General features: G+C 32.7%; 1 protein-coding gene and 1 non-coding gene across 2 annotated transcripts in view; one reads left to right on the top strand and one right to left on the bottom strand.

Annotated features, from left to right (window-relative positions):
* The window catches only part of LOC129798578 (F-box only protein 11), a 32,839-nt gene extending 24,582 nt beyond the window's left edge, over window positions 1–8,257 (top strand). The window contains exons 5-6 of the mRNA XM_055841798.1: window positions 1,943–3,017; window positions 7,090–8,257. Coding sequence (XP_055697773.1) covers window positions 1,943–3,017; window positions 7,090–7,219 — 1,205 coding nt within the window. The 3' untranslated portion in view covers window positions 7,220–8,257. The remainder of the gene's footprint in view (window positions 1–1,942; window positions 3,018–7,089) is intronic.
* A 6,545-nt stretch (window positions 8,258–14,802) lies between these two features.
* Window positions 14,803–14,884, bottom strand: Trnas-gcu (transfer RNA serine (anticodon GCU)). Its single transcript has one exon. It is a non-coding gene; the product is annotated as a tRNA-Ser (tRNA).
* Window positions 14,885–16,271: the final 1,387 nt, after the last annotated feature.

Below are 16,271 nucleotides of genomic sequence, written 5' to 3'. Positions count from 1 at the left end.
TCTAGATCTCTCTTACTCTTATTGAAATGTCAAAAACATGTTTACTAAACAAAAGTTATTGTGCGTTGGGCATTAGATTTATTGTCATCAATGTTTTTGGAGATTTCGCAGCATTCATTACATTGCAAATATTTTTCTGCGGTCACCGCCGTCTTAGCGTTGGTTACCAACCTACTCCAGAGTGAAAACGGTGGAAAACCGTTCGCATTTTCGCATCACTTACCGTTTTGCGGTTCTCAACCGATTTGAACCGTATCATGAATAACTTAAAAGATCTCCCAAAATAGTTTTAAGAGTAATAGAATTGATTTTCAAACAAAAATTACTTATCGCTTTATAACCGGTTCACAACCGATTTGAACCAATTCATAAATCACTCAAAAGATTTCCCAAAATAGTTTTAAAAGTATTAGAAATGTTTTTTAGACAAAACTTACTTATTGCTTTATAACCGGTTCATTACCGGTGTACAACCGATTTGAACCGATTTCTAAATCACACAAACATTGCCCAAAATACACCTTAGGAGTAATATAATGGAATTTCTGGTAAAATTTAATTATCGGTTATGAACTGGTTCAAAACCAATTGAAACAGGTTCAGTTTGTGAACCTGTGTATGTATTCTGAAATGCGTGAGGTATTTACGTGAGAAATTCACGGCTCTGAAGTCCCTTTTAGTTAGCGCTTAGTGAAGCTTTCGTAAAAACTTTACTGTGCATTCTTCAGTACTGTAAGTGTTTCACATGACAGTTGACATGAAAACTTAATGAAACTCTAACAAAGGACGATCCAAAAGCCGTGAGTTTCTCACGTGAGCACAAAAATGGAGAAATGCTCATTATTTTCGTATGGTTGACTCTATTTTTCCTTAGTAAACTTAATGTGTTTTTCGATTTTTGTACTCATGTGAGAAACTCCCGAATAGCAGAATTTGCTCTTTCTTTCAGTTCAGGAACGGGTTCAGTTTGTGAACCGGTGACAAATTAGTCTAAAATCTTGATACTTTTTGTCGTATAGCAATTTTGCGAATATCTACAAAATCATCTTTTAGAATATGGGTTGAAAAGTTCATTTTTTTGCGACGTTACGAGATAGAGGAAAATGATCTTCGGCAATGTTGTAGAGCAATAAATTTCCTGTAAGAGTATGCTCATTATAAATTTATCAAGTTGTTTGAAGATTCGTGATAAAATATCTAATATAAAAGAAAAAAAAACATGAAATTATTTTTAAAAATGAAAAAGAATACATAAATACAATCATTTGAAAAAGAAGTTCTAAAAATTCTCACAATGAAAACCAAAATCCATGAATACTTGGTCTGCCGATTCAATTGTACGCATGATACCGTTCCCAAATTTCATAAATTGAGAGTGTTCGATTGAAGTGCACAAAGCAATTGGTTAAGGTCGTGTGGCAAGACAGATAGAGCTCGTGACCTCTATAGCTCAGTTGGCAAGAGCATTCGTCTGGATAATGAGAGGTCCCCAGTTCAATTCTGGGTTGAGTGTCACTTGCTCTGATTGACAATTCTCGGTACATAAATACAATCATTTGAACAAGAAGTTCTAAAAATTCTCACAATGAAAGAGAATAGTTGGGGAATTGACTATCTGTACGGTCTGTATGGTTTACTGGGTTTATGGCATTTTCTTGATGAGGTCGGTATTGATAAGTTGGCGGCAGACACAAACAAATTACAGATTGGAAATCAAATCTATAGGACTTAAGAATATGGGAAAAATGCGAAGTGTTTGAAGCCACATTGTGTGCGAAGCCTGAAAGCCTTCCCCTCCATTTGAATATTGTTTATTAATTTTTGAAAACGGTTTTATGTGGATCATGAACCAAATACAATTAGAGCACATTAAAAAAAATGTAAAGAATGAATTAATGCAAGAAGAAAATTAAGTCTTGTTTTCTTTTGATTTTCGTGTTAGGTGTTTGGATAACGTCCAATAGTAATCCGACAATTCGCAAAAATGAAATTTACAACGGTCACCAAGGTGGTGTGTACATTTTTGGTGAGGGCCGTGGACTGATTGAGCACAATAATATCTACGGAAATGCCTTGGCTGGCATTCAGATACGTACGACAAGTGATCCAATTGTGCGTCACAATAAGATCCACCATGGTCAGCATGGTGGTATATATGTGCACGAAAAGGGTCAGGGATTGATTGAGGAGAATGAGGTGTATGCCAATACGCTAGCGGGTGTATGGATAACAACGGGCAGTACACCGGTTCTCCGACGCAATCGTATCCATTCCGGGAAGCAAGTTGGTGTCTATTTCTATGACAATGGACATGGAAAGTTGGAGGACAATGATATCTTCAATCATCTGTACTCGGGCGTTCAGATACGTACGGGCAGTAATCCTGTGATTCGTGGCAATAAGATCTGGGGTGGGCAAAATGGTGGGGTATTGGTGTACAATGGTGGCTTGGGATTGTTGGAACAGAATGAGATTTTTGACAATGCCATGGCTGGTGTTTGGATCAAGACAGATTCCAATCCGACGCTGAAGCGCAACAAAATCTACGATGGACGCGATGGTGGTATTTGTATTTTCAATGGGGGCAAGGGGATTCTCGAGGAGAATGATATCTTCCGGAATACTCAAGCTGGTGTACTGATCTCCACGCAGAGTCATCCAATTCTCAGGCGAAATCGCATCTTTGATGGATTGGCGGCTGGTGTTGAGATAACAAATAATGCCACAGCAACATTGGAGTTCAATCAGATCTTCAATAATAAATTTGGTGGATTGTGTCTGGCCAGTGGTGTTCAGCCCATTGTTAGGGGCAATAAGATATTCAACAATCAGGATGAGGTGGAGAAGGCTGTGTCGGGTGGACAGTGTCTGTATAAGATATCCAGCTATACATCCTTTCCCATGCACGATTTCTATCGGTGTCAGACGTGCAATACAACAGACAGAAATGCCATTTGTGTCAATTGCATCAAGACTTGTCATGCAGGACACGATGTGGAATTCATCAGGCACGACAGGTGAGTTCAAACTTCAAATATAGCTCTACCCTTCTTTCTTTTTGCAGCTCTTTAAAATATTCCTACTAAAGTAATTCTCATTAGGAAAGATTGCCATTTACTTTGCAGCAGAAATCTTCAAAGTGAACATCTTTGAAGGTTTCTTGCAAGAATTTGCTAATTAGAGCAGAAATTCTGTCTCAAAGTTCTCTTATAGTGAAAAAGTTAGATTAACATTGCTTCTTACAATTTTCGCAAAACATGTCAATGGATATTTTAAAATGAATTTTATAGAATTTATTACTGCAGGATTCTGCACTAGTTCTAGTGCAGGAATCCTTAAGAAGGTAATTTGATAATTTATAGGATTTTTATGTCACTTAAAGTGGGAAATTTTAAATGGATTAAAAAAAATCAAAAAATCTTGGAAACATCTCCAATAGTTCTTTGACTTGGGCTTGGGAGAATAATTTCATTCCTTAGCCTGATGCTTTCTTATAATGAGTTGAGTTTTCTTTTCCTTTTTGATTTTAAATTGTTACAGACCTAGAGTTCAAACTGTTGGAGTTATCAACTTCTGATTTTCAGTGACCCCCTCATAATTTAACATTGTCCTAGGTGTTCTCTTTTTTATCCTTTTCATTTCTTTCCGAATTCATTCATTTGAGGAAGATTGAATTGATTTCAAAGGTCTTGAAATTTCCAAGCTGACTGAGTCCTTTCGTTCTTGTTAACGTTCCAGATTTGAGAGCTCTCCGGTATAGGTTTATACCGTTATTACTGTACCGATTCTAAGGTTATATCAGAGAAAACTTACCTAAAAACCCCTTGAAACTCCGAAAGTTTAAACCGACGAGTTGCACATCGGTAAATAAGTTCATGAAAAGGACTTATTTTAATGAACTTAACGTTCTGCCATCCTGAAATTCCTCAACATTAAAATTTAAAATGGAAGAGAAGCCAGAACTAAGGCGGCGAACATGTGAACTCGATCTTATGATCGATTTTTGAATAGGTGTGGTTTGGTTTTGGAATAGTTTTGTCTCTTCGACAGCTTTGAAAGTTTCGGAGATCTATTGGAAAAGCCGAAAAAAGACAGTCTTACATGGTGCCTGAAGTACTTTCTGTAAATTGTTACAGGCCTAGAGTTCAAACCGTTGGAGATAGAAACTTCTGATTTTCAGTGACCCCCCATAATTTAACATTGTCTATATAGGTGTTCTCTTTTTTTATCCTTTCCATTTCTTTCAGAAACATGTTTTATGGGGATTTCATGATACTGTCTCGAGCGATTTCTTTCATTTTCGGATATAATATGAATTTTTCCAGTCGAATATTTCGTCGAAGCACATCCCTATGACCAAAATATTATTTTCGACATTGATTTTCTCAATATTAAAATTAAACGAGCATAGATTATATATTTTTCTTAACGGATTTGAGCACGATTGAATTGATTTCAAAGGTCTTGAAATTTCCAAGCCTATTGAGTTCTTACGTTTTGTAATAACCTTCCAGATTCGAGAGCTCTCCGGTTAAAGTGAATTAAAGATATATCAGAGAGAACGTACTTAAAAGGCGAAGCTAGAGGAAGAGATTAGTCTGAATCCGGTCAGACTATTCTCCTGTTCTGGTAGGGATATCTTTTTTCGTCTTCTGTTTGTTTGGACTGGCTCTCGGTTGTTTTTCTCAAAATCTAGTAACAGTTATTTCGAGCCACCGGGCTTAAGGCAGTAATGCCTCCTTGTGTAGGCTACTCCGAAGGTGCCTCGATAGAATTTCAACTCAGAGTTAGAATATAAATTTCTAGTAGTAAAAGTATCTATAAATAGTGTAGTGGTCCTTAAATCCTTTAAGGATTAGTCATTGAGTTGAAAAATGGGGGTAACGAAAACCCTTGTAAACTTTTGGTTGAAGATTAAATAATCCTTTGAAAATTATTTGTGTGAACGTGTGTATGAACAAAGCCTAAAAAACATTCATACTTATTGATAATTCTGCAAGGTGGCTCAAGTATTTTCTGTTCCAATTCGAAGTGTTTCGATGGTCAAAATAGTCAAAATGTATTGGTATTCATTTGTTCTTTATCAAAAGTAAACAAAGCAACCATGCTTACTATTCCTCTCTCATTATTAAGTCTCTTTGTAATCACTACGTAACTCCTTTAATAGCTACTTTGTATATTACGTAAATTTTTATAACCCTTCGCGATTTTTTTTATGAAAATTCGGAATCCCGTTTAAATTCTCCGAGCATCAACGACATTTTGTGAAAGTGAAAGTTATTTACCCTTTAGCCGAGACATATTTTGAGAACCAAACTCCAGAAATGAGAACATTCTAGGTAGCAAGTTGTTCCATATACGGTTTCTTGTTTTTTTAGTGCTGTTTTGATGAAAAGTGAACATTTTTTTGGTACAGTATGACTCCGATAGAGTCAATCCAGAAAAAATTTAAAAACCGTGACAAAGTATGTAAATTTCCAGGTTTAATGCCACACATTTGAACTGCTTTTGTTAAGTATGAACCTGAGACAATTTTTAACGAGAGAAAGAGTAACTACAACATTCAATAACTTAGAATATTTCAGATACATAAAAATTGAATGCGTTGACTCTATCGGAGTCGCACTGTATTTCACTGTTCTCAAGTGCTTCTGCATTATCGACTTGTCTTTGTGTCGGTTTCTGTCTCGACTGTTTGGTGGTTTTATAAAACTGCAAGGACTTGACCTACAAAGTTTAAGCCAATTTGTTACATTTGCATACAGACGCGTGTGGGAATTTTTCTGCATTCGTGACCGTTACACGATAGTTATATGTCAAAAATGAGGTGTTCCTTGTGTACAGGATACTGTTCCTTGTAAAGAGGCATAAATATACTAGATTTCTGTCTAAATACCTTCTTGTTCTGAGAAGTGTAAACTAAGTTTGAGACCAATTTATGAGTTGGCTTCAATCAGCTCCATATAAAAAAGAAAACACTTTGCCGGGGGGTAGCAAGAACCGGAGAAAATAGTCAAGTCAAGACACTTGAGAACAGTACAGTAGACTCTCTCTCAATCGGGCATATGGGGCAAAATGTTATTCAATTTATCGAGAGATTTAGGCGTCAAAGTCATTGTAAATTCCACAAGAAAAAAACGTTCAATTATAAAGAATCACGATAAAATAATAGGAACTACAGCGAATTTGGGCAAATTTGCTTCAAAATCAAACGTAAAAATTGTTAACAAAATTCTTCGCCCGATTGAAAAAAAAATCGATTGAGTGAGAGTCTATTGTATAGTGCTTCTGCATTATCGACTTTAATTTGTGTTGGTTCCTGTCACGACTATTTGATGGTTCTAGCACTTCGTAGAGCTCTAACTAAAAGTGTCACGGAAGGACCAAGTGGCAGCCGCTGCTATTGTTCGGATTTTACAAAATATTTTGACATTTTTACTTATATTTAAACATTCGGGGCATCAGTCAGTTGTTTTCTGGTGTCTGAATCAGAAATTTCATCTCCTTGGTTCCTGATCTAAGAATTTCTAACCATTCGATGTTTTCATCTTCATCAGAATCATAGAAGAATGCTTTTTTTCATCGAACATTTTACAACCTCAATAATTTACTGAATTTTTATTATTTTTCTTCACAATAATTTGCAATAACACTTTAAAAATGTTCTTTCAATGCTTCTACACATTAATAATCAAGAAAATTACATTTGCAAAACGGCAAACTACCACATATGCATATGGCAGTAACTGCCACTTGGTCCTTCCGAGTGCAGTTTATTGTTTTTGCAATATTTTTACATTAATATTTAATTTTTATTAAAAATTTTATAACAAAAAATAACCAGATAAATTAAAAATAAAATTGAAAACTAAATTGGCAGTGGCTGCCACTAAGGTCCTTCCAAGTGCTAGAGAACACGGCGAGGACTAGGGAAAACAGTCAAGACAAAAACCAATACATAGAAAAGTCGATAATGCAGAAGCATTTGAGAACAGTTAGTCTTCTCTACTCCATTAGTCTTCTACAATTTTTAAACACTTTTCACGACTAATCAATCTCACTTATATTTCCTGAAATGTCTTTTTGAAGATTTTTCTGCGATTGCGGTGCCGGAACACTCACCAATCAGTGCCAATTGCAAGGGGAGCCGACCCAAGATACGGACACGCTCTATGATTCGGCAGCTCCAATGGAATCTCACACATTAATGGTGAACTAGGGTCTTGTTATATTCATCATGATTTGCTAATTCACCGAACAAAAAAAAATAGTAATCGAAGATAGAGGAAGAAAAAAAAAATATCAATACACCGAGAGAAGAAGAATTCTTCAGGGAGAGAAAAAAAAAGAGAAGAAGGATACTCCGCAAAGCCCAAAAAAAAATCCAACGCTTTTCCCTTGGACTATTATTATTATTTTGGATTTCGCTGTAAGTTTGAGAGATTATTTTACTGCCTAATTGATTTTTATTAATGTCTATTTTCTCAGACATTTTAAATACCTATTTAACAATTTTAATTATTGAACCAATATTTCGCTCTGAAATAGGCTTTTTTTTAATTTAATAAATTTAACTCAGTATTGTGTTTGGTACATTTTGCGGGTGAGAAGAATTTACTCTCTTGAGAAGATTTATATTTAAAACAAAAAAATATATATATAAAAAAATAAAATGAAAGAGAGCAGACATTTTATCACTATGAGAATTAATCTTCTATCGACATTTATACATTTAAAAAAAAGAATACAAAAAAGAAGAAATTATAAAATTTTGTATGAATGTGGTTTAGATGTTTTTTAATGTATGGCCACAATTTGCAAAACCTTTCTTCTTTTGTTTATATTTTTTTTATTTGTCTGGGATTAGTATCAAAAGACTAAAAAAAATAATTTTATATTTTAATTATTTTTTTTTTATTTAATCTGTGAATTATGGGAATTTTTGAAGGAATATTCCAAATGTCTTTGAAGACAGACGTAATATTTTGTGTAAATAATTGACGAAAAATTTGAAAGATCAACGGAAATAAATTTGAAAAAAAAGAAAAAGATTTTTTTCGTCTTGTAGAATTCTAAAATAAATTGATAGAAGTGGAGAAATATTGAGAAAGACAACTTTTAAATTAAAAAAAAATATTAGGTGCCAACAAATAAATTCTATTGATGGAGAAAAATATAAAAATAAAGGATTAGGAAAAAAATTAAAGCGAAAGTAAATTGTTATATTTTCTTACGATGAATCTCAAAATGATAAAAATCAACACAGATTTTCTCCCTCAATTTCTTTCTCGTGACGATACTTTCTTTTTTTTTTTTTTGGTGATGAATATAATATCCATTTATTTTTAAAAATTGTTTTATAACAAATTCTTCCAATTGATTGCTCTGAAAATCAATGCAATGATTAGTAAAACAAAACAATTATTTATATATTTATAGAGAAAGTCAGGATAATTAAAAAAAATGAATATCAGAAAAGAAAAATTTCCAAAAAAAGCGCGATAAATGTGACATGAAAAATTAAAAAATAAGGAAAAATTTTAAAAATTCGCAATTCAAAATTGCATAAGAATATTAAAAAAAAAACGAGCGTAAAAAGAAATGCTTCTAATTGTGAATAATTATATTTTGGTGAAGAAATGAGAAAAAAAACAAAAAATTGAAACTAAAAAAAAATAATGAAACATATTTAATAATATTTATTCACAAAAAAGGGAAATGAAAAAAAAATAGGATATCGAAGGAGATTGGAAATTATGAGTGAGAGACGGAAACACGATGGCAATTTTGTGGAATTAGAGGAAGTGGAAAAAAAATTTAGGATAATCCCAAGGAGAATAGATATTCAAGTATTAGAAAAAAAAATTTGCTCGAGGGAAGAAGCGCCCACTTAAAAAAAATATTTATTACTCAATAATTTGTCCCATAAATTTATATAAAAAAAAAAGAAAATGCAAACTAGAGAGTTTTTAAATGGAGATTAAAAAGAGAAAGCGAAGAAAACAGAAGATGAAAACAAGATAAGATAATTATAAAATTCTTTTTTCAAAGTGAATGAGTGTGTAAATACAATAAATGACAATTAATTGATAAGGAAGGCTTAATCATTAAGTGAAGTAATAGATTAAGGTGAAAATTGACGGCAAAAAAAAAAGAAAGAGATAAGAAAAATAAGTTTAAAAAATATATATATATTAAGAAAAATTATTTATAGTGAATTACAAAATATGTGTATGTTGTGTAATTGTGTGAAAGTATGTTTTGATTTTTTGTGTGTTTGTCACTCTTTCTTAAAACAAAAACAAAAACTTACTCTAAAAAAACAAGAAAAAACTATGCAAAAAACACTAGACACTAATCAGTCCCACAATTGCCCCTCTCTAAAATGGTAAAGGAGAAAAAAAGTTAAAACTCAAAAAAAAAAAATTGAAAAACAAGAAATAGATAGTGAGTAAAGAATTTTATCAAACAGAAAGAAGAGAAAAAAAAATCATTTTAACATGAATTATATAGAACAAAATATTTATCACAATTTAACAATGAAGAAAAAAATCTATCAAGTTAAAATTTCTTAAAAAGAAATCATCATCATTGTCAGACAAATTTTTTGGATTATTAGGAATTTGTCGTCAGATCAATCAACAATTGATGTATCCAAAAAAAGTCATAAATCACGATAGTTGTTGATTCAATCAGTCACACTCATTTAAAACAGTTTCCTTCTGGAAGACAAAACGGGACTCCTTCACTTTATGCAACATTTTCTTTTCAGTATTTTTTTTGGGGAGGTAGGATTTGACGTCTGCAGTAAGCTCCGCCCAAAAAATGACATCTCTGTAATCCATTAATTCTTGACATTTGCATTTTAATTGGTTTATTGGTTGGGAGATCTCGTGGAGCAGTCGGTAAGGGCACCAGCCAGATATTTGGTGGTCGGATACTTGAGGGAAAATTATTGAAATCGCACTCGCACCCGTCAGCTCTTTAAACGGTCTTCAGACTAAAGCTTTAGCCCAGTTCTCGAAGGTCTCAAAATCCTAAATAACAATTAATTTTATTTGATTTACAGAATATAAAACAGAGGTGTACAAAAACCGTTTGAAATCGAATAAACGTCAAAATAAGTTTGTTCAGGTAGCGTTTTGACCATTGACGTATAAATTTCATTTGACGTTTGTTCGGTTTCAAACGATTCTTGCACACCTCTGATATAAAAGATCATTTGTCCTTAATAGTTCAATCTACAATATTGAACATAACAGATTTTTTCCGCTACAGGATATGACATTGTAAAAATGATTACCTTGGTAAAGGGGTTTCAATTCTTTACCACTAGAACAGAAGTGAGCAAGAACCGTTTGGATTCGAACAAATGTCAAATAAAAATTGTATGTCAATGGTCAAAACGCTACCTGATAGGCTAACTTATTTTGACGTCTATTCGGATTCAATCGGTTCTTGCTCACCAATGCACCAGAATCTCACTCTCGATTCGAACTTTGAGGTAGTCAAAAGCTTCAAATACTCGGATCCACAGTGAGCTCTGATAACAGCGTGAAGATGAAGGTCAAGCGGATTGCAGCAGAGAATAGGGGCTCTTTTGCTCTGTTATCAATATTCAGTTCTTGAAACGTCTCCCGGTAATCGAAGATCATGATAAATAATAAATAAAAATGAATAAATAAATAAACATATGTTTCTAGCGAGCCGAAAAAACTTTTGAGTTTATTAGCTGTTTTCTGTCATTGTAGAATGAATTAGCAAAAAATACTAATACGAAACAAAAGCCAATTTAATGACGAAGAGGCAACCAAAAACCTTAAATTGGCAACCTACGTAGTTTTGGAGATATCTCGTGAAATGTGTACGAAAACAGGGAAAAAATTACACTAAAGCCAGTCGCATTTTTTAGAGCTAATGTCACCCACTTGAATAAGACCATAGTAAAAGCAATTGTAACTTATCGTTTAGAGGTAGTACCAATAACCCAAACTGAAGAGCAATCGCTACTGATCTTCGAAAGATGAATTCTGAGACAGATCTATGGCCCAGGAGGAAAACAGTTAGTGGAGAGTAGCGTATCCGGGCGAACCATGAACTGGAACTCCTCTATGGGACACATACACAGAATTCCAGCCGAAAGAATGCCCAGAAAGCTACTAAACAGTGAGCCTGAAGGGCCTGAAGGGACAACTATAAAAAGATGTCCCAGAAAACGGTAGAAAATTTGAGGTTATATCATTTTATAACCTTACTTCACTCGACGCTGCAGAGATTCTTTGTTGAGTTCCGTGGCCAGAAAAGCAGATGGAGATTGCAAAAAAATGGCCTACCTCACGGTAATGATCAAATGATCAGCCACTGCCATCTCCTTCCAATGCCTTCTTGTACGCAGATGATTTGGCTCTAGCTGTTAACATTTATTGGCACTCACAAAACATAAATTTGGTCAACTTTTATGCAGATACACCAACTGAAAAGCACTATTACTTCAGCTTAAGCAGAGTATATGTACATTGCAATAAGAATATCTGCATAAAAACCCACAAAAACTATGTTTTGTGGATACCAGTGGACACTAAGTCTTATTTGTAGTGTGTCAGGAACTGACTTGGTTATGAACGAGCTTAGTCGTCCCTGGATTTTAGTCGTAAGTGTGTCTAGGACATAAAACTAGGGTTGTCAAGAAAGTTTTCGAGGGCAGGCCAGTTCAATCCAGGACAATCAGAAGACCGAGAAAAAGGTGTAAAGAAGCAATACACTCAGTCCCGGGATTAAGCACATTTTCGGGAGAAAATTTGCATACCCGCAGGGGTTTTCTTTTGAATAAATCGGCCGTAGAACGAATTTCGCGCGGAGTAAAAGTAGTTCCAACAAAAAGATTCAACTGTTTAATAGAAATGCATTAACGAACAGTACTTTTAGGCAAGAATTCTTCAATAAATGGTTAGAATATTTAAAAATTTTTCAGTGTTTCTTACAGTGTTTCTTCCCGCGTTGCGAAATAGTATACATTCAGGCGTATTTAAAAAATGATTTCATAAATTGACTCTCAATGGTAGGCAAACTTGCATAATTGATGTGCATAAATCCGTCAGGTGCATAATCCCGAAGTGCATAATGCCGGGACTGAGTGTAGTCCTACATAGACTAGTGCTCTGTATTAGTTCTCCATAAAGACCCAGTTATGACGTTCTTTTTCAAATGAAACCGTAGTATGTCATCATCCTGTAATACTTTCCGGACCGTAACATATCCAGTAAGCCAATTTTGCAATTATTGTACTTCATGAATGAATTAAACTCCTGTAAAAAACTATCCTAGCTTTGGAAATACTTATGGCTTGTAATCATGCACAAAAATCGGATTTTTATTGATTTTAAATGATCAAAAAATGCTTTTTAAACGTTTTTTTTTATCGAACAGGAAAAGCAAATTTTACTGTATTTAGGGTAGTGTCAGTACTTGTAGCCTGTCTTTTCCTATGGCCTCATTGCAATTTTTGTCAGAAAATGATTCCAAAAACCAAAAAAAAAGTTATGTGTTATAATAAGACGTTAAATATTTTTAATTTTGGGGTTTTTCGAAAGCATTTTGTGACATTGTAGTGTTTTTTGCGAGGAGGCCATAAGTAAAGATAAAGGCCACAAATAATGTCGCCACCTTACGTTATTTGATTGAATGAATTTTTGAGCCGTAATTAAAAAGAGGGGTAATGTTTATAATATTTAAAAATAATTATGAAAAAGGTTTGAGATCCAAAAAGATATTATCCGTTACTTTTTATAATTTTGCACTTTTGTTTAAAAACAAAAAGCTTAGGCACTGTAGCATTGACATTTAACCAAATTTGATGGTATGTGTCTCAGCTTACTATTATTTTTTCTTTGATTTCTTATTGATTTCACACCTTATTTTTATTTTAGTGTCTCAGTGATGAACTAACTTAAATTCTTAGAATATTCTAGGAATTTCGTTAAAAAAATAGTAAATTTCGGAAAAAAGTTGTTCATGCGGAGTTTACACGAAAGAACAAATCTTAAATCCAAACTAAATATGAAAAAGAAAATGTTGCAAATCTGAAAAAAAGTCGAAATTGCATTTTGTTGTGCTCTTTCGATGATGCACACACTCACATACACGGAGCCAATACATAAATCTATGAATATTTAAAAAAAAGAGAAAAAAACTACAGAAAATATTTAGGACACAAAATAAAAGTAAAGTTTGTGACGTAGAAATTCTTACAAAAAAAAGGAGAAAAATCATTAAAAGAAAAATTAAGAAAAAAAAACTATTTAGAGAAGATACAAAAAATAAATAAATGATATAAACTTTTTCACTGTATGATGAATTATCGTGTTGATAAAAGTCCCATTGAATTGATAAAAGAAAAAAAAAACATTTTTAAAAAGAGAAAAAAATGCAATATTAGTCTAAAAGAGAGATAGTGAGTGAGAAATAAACACCTCCACACTTTTTTCTAAAAAGAAAAAGTAAGTAATATTTTTTTTTTAAATCTTTGAAGTGAAGTGAGAATAATTGTTTTCTGTTTTTATTAATTTCTTCCTTGAAGAGTGTTGTTTTTTGTTTGTTTTACTATTTCTTTTTTTTCGTGCAACGTACAAGAAAATGCATCAAAAAATATTTAGAAGTAATCTTGAAATAAAAAAAAATGAAAGTATTAATGAAGCGAAGTGACTAAGAATAACAGATAAAGAAAAATGAAAGAAGGTATAAAAAAAATAATCATAAGAGCACCAGTGTTAACTAAAAAAAAAAAGAATCTTAAAGGAAAAAAAAGAATGATGAGAAACAAGTAAGAAAAATAACTAATGAATAATAGATAAATAAATAAGGATTAGAAAAAAACAGAGAAATATATTTCCTTGATTTTGTTTTCTTTTTGAAAGAAATCTTGAAAAAAAAATACCTTTGCATTTTTCCGGAAAAAATAAATTGAGAAAAAATACAGAAAATTTTAATCAATCATGCAAATCATTCCTAATTTTTCAATTTTCATTTTAACAATTTTTCTTTTTGATTGAATTTATCCAAGCGGCAGTTAAGTGGATGACTAAATGGAGAATAAAAATATTTATAGTTATTTTTTATATTGCTCACAACACAATTTATATCGTGATTTTCAAATTGAGCCAGATGAGACGAAAAAGATGAAGAAATAGCAAGAAAATATTGAATAAAATTACAAATTATGAAAAAAAGTGAGTGTCGTATAGTTGATGAAAAAAAACAAAGTATTATTTAACATTTAATTAGCTGAAGTGAAATGTGGTGGAGTTAAATTAGGAAAAGAAGAAAAAAATGGCATAAAAAATAGCGTTTTGCTTTTTCTGTAAAAGAAAATCAAGAAAAAGAATCACAAGAATATTTTACACAAAAATAACGCAAATTTTATGTGAAACTTTACAACATAAAAACTAAATGTATTTTGAGCTCATGAGAAATGAGCTTTTGGAATTTTATTTGATAATTTATTTGATAACAGAAATACATTGTTTTATTTTAATTTGTCCGAATAACACCCTTTTTATTCTTTTTTTTTGTGTCATAACACGATTTTTTCTTTGATGGTATCAAAGGTTTTTTTTAAACGAAGAAAAAAACTTGCAAATTGAAAAAAACCTTTATATTGTAAAATCAAATATACGCTTTATTATCACAATTTTTAAGTGAAAGCATATGCAAATTATACATAATATCCATTCTGTATAAACTTATAAAGGATGAAAAATAAAAATAATCAAAATAAAATGGTGTGGAATGATGGTAAAAAGTCAACGACGAGGATGGGATTCGAACCCACGCGTGCATAGCACATTGGATTAGCAGTCCAACGCCTTAACCACTCGGCCACCTCGTCTGAAAGCCCAGTTGAGCAACATGACTCGTATAGTTTCGATGAAGGGGCTGACAATTTCTCTTTCGCTTCTTTTTTCTCCACAGCAACTCATCGAGGCTTTGGTTAATTCTCAAAATGATTTTCCCTGCGGAATTATCCCGGAAAAGCGGTAGGTTCATTGAACTTTTCCCAATAATTTTCTTTATTGAAAGACTGACATTGGCATCGGCTTTCGGTAAAAATTCATCAATCATTTATTTCTTATCAGTTTTTGATTATGCAAATCGAATAGAAAAAGCCTGAGTTCACTTGCTCAGATTTTTCTTAAGGAGAAATATATGCGGAAAATATCTGAATTTCTTTATTGATATTTTTTTAATATAATCCATAAATATCTCCAGGAATTATGAACTTTTAGGAATTACAAATTCCGCCTCTTCAAGAAGAAGATATTCGCGGTCAATACCAAAGTGCTTCAAGGTAGGATTGAGAATTTGATTCAGTCACCTTATCATATAGGGGGAAGTGGGGCACATTTGAATTGGGGCAGTTTCGAAGTTGGGCTTTTTACCCTCTTTTTAAATAAAACTGGACCATATCATGATATAATTTTAGCTCTACAAACCAATTATGAAGCTAAATTTTACTTTTATATTAAAGCTCAATTCCATTTAAAGATACAGTAGACTCCCGCTCAATCAGTTCTTTTTCAATCGGGCGAGAAATTTTGTTGACAATTTTCACGTTCAATTATGAAGCTAATTTGCTCAAATTCGCTGTAGTTCTTCCTATTTTATCATGATTATTTATAATTGAGCGCTTTTTGTGGAATTTACAATGGATTTGACGTACAAATCTATATCGATAATTTGGATGAAATTTTGTCCCATAAGCCCGATTGAGAGAGAGTCTACTGTAGGGGAAAACAGTCTAATTCTAATTTCAAAACTGCCTAAACTCAATGGTGCCCACCTTACCCTTAAAATCTGCCCCGAGCCGAGGTCGAGGTTCCTCTACAATGGCTTTCATAGTTTTTTAAGGGAATCTGTTCCGGGTAGGAACATGCATTTTCTTCAATATATGAGAAATTGTGTGTAAATTCCCACGAGCAAAAATGATAAAGTTTAGGCCTAGATTTTTGCACTATCAATGACCCAAATTAGAAATTATTCGTCTCATCAAGCAGGTATATATCATCCAAATAATGCTTTAACCCTTTAAGGACGATTGGAACACTGGTGTCCCATAAAGAAAATAATTTTTCCTGACTACCCAAAGTTATTTTTTTCTTATGTCTGTACATAATTGTATAGTAGAAGGTTGAAAGAATCTAGAATTTTTTTTGGAAGTCTCTAGCTATTTGCTATGTAGTAAATATTTAAGCTCAAAAATGGCGAATTTTTAAATT

This window comes from Phlebotomus papatasi, chromosome 1 (assembly GCF_024763615.1).
Source record: "Phlebotomus papatasi isolate M1 chromosome 1, Ppap_2.1, whole genome shotgun sequence".
Taxonomy (NCBI): Eukaryota; Metazoa; Arthropoda; class Insecta; order Diptera; family Psychodidae; genus Phlebotomus; species Phlebotomus papatasi.
Note: the sequence above shows the minus strand (reverse complement) of the source record. Positions and strands in the feature narration are given on the sequence as shown.